At 43.1% G+C, this 6,494-nt stretch overlaps 1 protein-coding gene across 1 annotated transcript in view; it reads right to left on the reverse strand.

The window, feature by feature from the left end:
- LOC119424096 (unconventional myosin-XV-like) overlaps positions 1–6,494 on the reverse strand; it is a 27,082-nt gene that overhangs the window by 19,143 nt on the left and 1,445 nt on the right. The window contains exons 3-6 of the mRNA XM_037691565.1: positions 5,065–5,139; positions 1,893–2,010; positions 1,700–1,803; positions 1,522–1,585 (exon numbers count right to left, since the gene is read on the reverse strand). Of these exons, the coding sequence (XP_037547493.1) occupies positions 1,522–1,585; positions 1,700–1,803; positions 1,893–2,010; positions 5,065–5,139 (361 nt within the window). The remainder of the gene's footprint in view (positions 1–1,521; positions 1,586–1,699; positions 1,804–1,892; positions 2,011–5,064; positions 5,140–6,494) is intronic.

Below are 6,494 nucleotides of genomic sequence, written 5' to 3' on the forward strand. Positions count from 1 at the left end.
AGAACCTGTGCAGCAGGTGAGGGGACCAGAGGACGTGGAGCAGGTGACTTGCAGTACAGGGAGGGTGAAGCTGCTGAGACAAGCAAGTCGGGGCATGGGTACCTCTCTCCTAGTAAAAATATCCCCTCGCTCCTCCAGCGAGTGGGGGCTGGACTGCACCTCTGGCAGACCCAGGAACATCTCCACCAGAGAAACCTTCCGTCGCTCCAGCTCCTCCAGCAAGGGAAGGCTGGACTGCTCCATCTGGCAAGTGGGGGCATGGGTACCTCTGCCCCAGTGAACTCGCTCCTCCAGTGAGCGAGAGCTGGACTGCTCCTCTGACAGGTACCTCCCCCTCAGCAAAATTTTCCACTGTTCTTCCAGCAACCGAGGGCTGGGCTGTCCCCCGCTTGTGAAGCTCTCCCCTTCTTGCGCCAGACTCAGGGAGGACCAGCGGTTCACCCCCCTCTCTCTGAAGATTGTTCAGGGCAGCCAGGAGGAGGTGGGGGTGGTGGGGTGCAGCAGCGAGGCGAGATGGTGAGAGAAGGAGAGGCTGAGAGGCTGAGGTCCCAGGTTTGACAGCCAGACAAGTTTCCCAAAACTGAGTCTTTTTTCTCTCCTCCATTTCTCTGTCACGTCGGGTGTTTTTGTCCACTTCACGGGCCAGAAACTGTAATAGAGTAACTGTCCTCCTGCTGGGTTCAGTTTGGTCTCTGGATTCTGTCATGATTGGTCATCAGATGTGTTGAACCCACATGCAGGAGGATGACAGGAGGCTTGAGGTAAAAAGTTAAACATGAAATTTATTTACAAACAAAATCAAACGCTGAGCGGGCAGCTAACCTCAATGTGACTGGAAGACGACGGAGACAGTTCATAACACCATGAGAGGACAATCCGGAGACAAAGACAAGGCACCAGGGAACTGAATAAATATGCAACACTGATTGGGACAAACGTCAGGCACTTGCGCTGATTAACATTAGACACAGGTGAGACAAGGGCTGAACACAAGGAGGGAAAACACTGAGAGCTGACTGCAAACATGAGGACACAGGCAAAGACAGGACAACACCCAGAACCCGTACAATCCTTAGCCTGATTTAGTTCTGCTGGAGGTTTCTTCCTGTTAAGAGGGAATTGTTCCTTCCGACTTCTGTGGTTTTAAAATTTGGTTTATAAATAAATTGGCACTACATTGTTTATAGATGGCTTGCATCTGATTGTGTTGGGTTGCATTTATTGGACATACTGTACACTGGACCTGATTTATTTTTATTAATTTATTTATTTATTTATTTATTTATTTATTTATGGACAGTGACCTGAGATTACGTTTACTATACATTAACAGTGCATAGTAAATTGATTTGTATGGCTCATTACCTTAAATGAGATTAATCCAATTATTCATAATATGGTAAGTTGAATTTAGTTAAATTTATTGGACTGAACTGAACTTAAATTGAATTGAATGTGTTTGGTTGATAAAAATAGCTTCAACAGTAAATGTATTATCATGGAAATCAACAGTGTACTCACCTGAAAGACAACCCTGGACTTCTCCAGGAGATATTTGGACAATGAGGTCCCAACAACAATCCCACTGCCAACCAAGAGGACAAACAAGGAAAGATCAAGCAGTTATAACTCATCTTAAAACAAAAGATGGGATGAATCAGAAAATCATCCAACTCTAAGTTAGAATGTGTGGACTTACTGAAGAATATGGATGTGGAGGTACTTGCCAAAGCGACTGGAGTTGTTGTTGAGGATGGTCTTGGCATTTCCAAAACTCTCAAGGATTGGAAATACTTCCATAGGCTAAAAAACAATGAAAAGGAAAAAAAAAGTTTAAAGGCAAAACAAGGCAATGCCCCAAGCCAATTCTATGCAAAGCTGCTGATTGATACTGATTTGTTTTCCAGATGAATTACCTGCCGAAGGCTGTTGCTTATGCTGCAATACATGGAGCTGAGGTATTGAACTATTAGTTTTGTAGCTTCGGTTTTTCCAGAACCACTCTGTCCACTACAAAGAAGAAAAAATTGGACAAATTTAGACTCTGTGATTCAAATAAAAAAAATAGTGAAGCCAGTCACAGGTTTTATTGATGCTGTACACATTTAGTACAAAGACTCATTCTTTGTTTAAAAAATGAAGTTAATTTGTTTTCTTCTTTTAGCTGCTCCTTTCTTCAGGGGTTGCCACAGCGATCTAACTCACATGAAGACTGGGCTATTGTTTTTACGCCGGATGCCCTTCCTGACACAACCACAGGCCACTGAGCTACCACAGCCCTCTGTGTGGAGCAGAGAGTTGCTATCTAGGGCACCTTGGAGAGCAGATGGTGGGGGGTTGAGGATCTTGCTCAAGGGTCCAAGGTGGAGCAAATGAGGGTGTTTCACTTTTCCCACCCACATTTTTATGTTGTCGGTCCGAGGAATAGAACTGGCTAAGTTCTGATCACTCCAGAACCACCCCCACATTTCACCCCCCCCCCAAAAAAAACAGTCCATCAATTTTCTGAAAAATCTATTTCTTTTAAGAAACACTCAGGCAGGGGTCTGAGGATGGATGCAATCTGCACTGATACCCTTAAGGCTTTGGATGTTGTGGAGCTGTTTTGGTTGACACACCTTTGCAACATTGTGTGGACATTGGGTATTGGCTACTGGACTGGCAGACTGGGTTGGTGGTTCCCCTCTTCAAAAAGCGGGACCGGAGGGTGTGCTCCAGGGACATGTCTCCTTAGCCTCCCTGGTAAAGTCTATTCAGGGGTACTGGAGAAGCTAGTCTGATCATTGGTTGAATCTCAGATTCAGGTGGAACAATGTGGGCTCCATCTCCAGAACACTGGACCAGCTCTTTAGCCTCACTTGGGTCCTCAAGGTGTCATGGGAGTTTGCCCATCAAGTCTACGTGTGCTTTGTGGACTTGGAGAAGACATTCAACTGTGTTCCTCGGGGTACACTGTGGGAGGTGCTCAGTGAATATGGACTTGGCGGCCCATTGTTACGAGCTGTTCAGTTTCCATGAGTTTGGTTCGCATTGCTGGCAGAAACATGTAGCCCTTTAGCAAGGGCGTCAGAAGCATCCATAATGTGGTGGTGGGGGGGGAGGGACACAATGATGTGGTAGGTGTGTGTGTGCGCACGCATGTGTGCGTGCGTGCACGTGTGTGTGCACATAAAAAAGGTGTTCACTAGTGAACAAAAAAGCAGCATTTCACCAAGATTTCCTTTAATTCCACACATTTTAAGCATGTTTCTCACCAAGTTTGTGTAAATTCATCTGTGGGTTTTAAAGACATTTTAACTTTAATACACTTTAATACAGAGCGTCATCTGCACTATTTGTCTTTATAGAGAAATAAAATCATCACCACTGGACTTTTTTTTACTTGTGTTCAACACTCCTCATCTAAATGATGTTTCTCATGAAGCTTGAGGACAATAAGGTGTGGTGGTTTAAAGACATTTCAGCTTTAATGCACCTGAACACACAGCGTCTCTTACACCTGCAGCGTCTCACAATGTCACAGTTACTGCTGAGATAAGATGCTACAGACGTAGCGCTCCTTTCAAACATCCTCCTAACATGAATATATGTTTATGATCAACCCCCTGGTCAACAACTACCCGCACTAAGCTGCTAAACTGGCGAGCGAGTAACACAGGTACCTCCACCTCCTCCACCTGTGCGTGTTTTCTGCCGAGGCAAGAGGCAGGAAGGAACGGTGGAGAGTTGGAGGGAACCAGGAAAACCTGGAGTGGAGTTTTAGTGGCTTGAGTATTCTTCTAGTGTGGAATGGATTCGTTCACAAAGAAAGAGAAACTGCGCCGTCTGAACTAATGTTTTATAGTAGGGGGGGGGGAGTTCAAATGAACGTTTTTTTTAATGTGGGGGGGACTTGTCCCCTTTACATATAATGGTTGCGACGCTTATGCCCTTTAGGATGGGAGTTGGACTCTACCAGTGTTGTTTTCACAGATTATTTTCATGACTTTCATAGACCGATATTCTTGGTGCAGCCAGGGGGTGGAGAGAGTCCAGTTGGATGGCCTCAGAATTCCATCTCTGCTATTTGCAGATGATGTGGTCCTGTTGGCATCATCATGCCATGATCTTCAGCTCTCACTGGAACGGATCACAGCAGAGTATTAAGCGGCTGGGATGAGAATCAACACTTCCAAATCTGAGGCCATAATCCTCAGTCGAAAAAGAGTGGATTGCTGCCTTCATTTCAAGGGTGAGGTTCTGCCTCAAGTGGAGGAGTTCAAGTATCTCAGGGTTTTGTGCATGAGTGAGGGAAGAATGGAGCGTGAGATTGACAGATGGATTGGTGAAGCGTCTGCAGTACTGTGGACTCTGTGCTGGTCCGTTGTAGTGAAGATGGAGCTAAGTTGTAAGGCAAAGCTCTCTGTTTACAAGTCAGTCTACGTTCCTACCCTCACCTATGGTCACGAACTCCGGGTAGTGACCGAAAGAACAAGATCAAGGATACAGGTGGTAGAAATGAGTTTCGTCTGCAGAGTAACTAGACTCTCCCATAGAGATAGGGTGAGAAATTCTGTTATTCAGGAGATACTCATATCATAATTGCTGCTCCTCCACATCAAGAGGAGCCAGTTGAGGTGGTTCGAGCATCTGGTAAGGATGCTTTCTAGGCAACTCCCTAGGGAGGTGCCCGGAGCATGTTCAACTGGGAGGTGACCCCAAGGAAACCCAGGACATGCTAGAGAGACTGTGTCTTTCGGTTGTAATGGAAATGCCCTGGAATCTTCCCAGAAGAGCTGGCTGCGGAAAGAGATGTCTGGGACTCCCTGCTCAAGCTGCTGCTCCCTCAACACGACTTATGAACAAATGGATGATAATGGATGGATGAATGGATGGATGAATGGATGGATGGATGGATGGATGAATGGATGGATGGATGGATGGATGGACGGATGGATGGATGGATTGATGGAAAGGAGATTTATTGTGCATAATAAAAAGCCATATACAAATAAAACTACAATTTTGGTTAAACTAACCAGAAATAAATACTAAGTCTGGTAAAAATGGTGATTTTGTCCATACCTTATGACAATGCACTGTTCTTGTGTAGAGGATTGAGAAAGTTGAAAGGCTGAATCAGCTATGGCATACACATGGCTGAAGTAGAGAACAAGATCATTTTAAGCACAAAACACAAAAAACAACACTTTAAACCACATGATGGAAGTTGAATTAAAAAGAACAATTATGTTAAATAGCAGTTAAAAAAATTAGCTCACGGTGAGTTAGCATGCTGCTCGTTGCCCTCATATATCTGTCTCATCTCTTCTGTGTAAATGTTTACAGGCTTGAAGGGGTTCATTGATAGTAGGATATTTCCAATGTAGGTCTGCCCAAAAAACAAACAAAAAATACACACAAGCTTATTTTCTAAGCAAGTACATTCCAAACATCACTCTTATTTAGGAATTATTTCAGCTACTGGTAATTAAAGACATTTGGAAACTGATTTATTTCATTGTTGTATCCAAAATCTCTTACACTTACAAAATGTAAAGAATTTTATACCACTTGATGAGCTTTAGATAATTATTAAATGCAAAAGCAAAGTATTAGCTGAAGGACAAATACACTCACTGACAAACATAATGAAGCACCCACTAAAAGTGGTGGAAATGAAATAAACTGTCTATGTTGAAAGGTCATGTGACTGTGTTACAATGATTTCTACATCTGATGAAATGGATAGTGAGTTGACATCACAGGAACATTACTACTTCCAGGTCAATAGTACAACAACTTTATTTATAAAGTCTAACAATATTAAGTCAGGTTCTCTGGACAGATTCTTCTTGTTGAAAGGTTTTGTATTTTATTCGAAATACTTTGTCAGTCTGATGAGCTGCAACAAACTCACTCTCATCCAGTCTCACCATGTGGGTCAGTGACAATGACTCTGTACTGAAGGAATGTTTTGCATGTGCAGACTGGCATATCTTCAGGGAGGCTGCTGTAAATGAGGAAGAGCTGGATCTGGAGGAATACATATCTGCTGTCCTCAGATACATCAGCAAGTGTGTTGATGAAGTCACCACCATCAGGACTATGAAGTGTTATCATACACAATATTACTCTGTTTGTGCCAGGGGACTGGATCTTTGGGATTGTCCTGGTACAATGGTGGTGTTTACCCAGAGTGAACAGACTGAGGATAACAGCCTGAAACTCTTGTGTAATATAAAGTGATTTATTTACAGTGAAGTGATATACAGGCCCTTTTCAAATAATTAGCATATTGTGATAAAGGTCATTATTTTCCATAATGTAATGATAAAAATGAAACTTTCATATATTTCAGATTCATTGCACACCAACTGAAATATTTCATGTCTTTAATTGTTTTAATACTGATGATTATGGCATACAGCTCATGAAAACCCAAAATGCCTGTCCCAAAAAATTAGCATATTTCATCCCACCAATGAAAGACAAGTGTTTTTAATACAAAAAAC

Source organism: Nematolebias whitei, chromosome 17 (assembly GCF_014905685.2).
Source record: "Nematolebias whitei isolate Nwh7 chromosome 17, NemWhi1, whole genome shotgun sequence".
In the NCBI taxonomy this organism is placed as follows: Eukaryota; Metazoa; Chordata; class Actinopteri; order Cyprinodontiformes; family Rivulidae; genus Nematolebias; species Nematolebias whitei.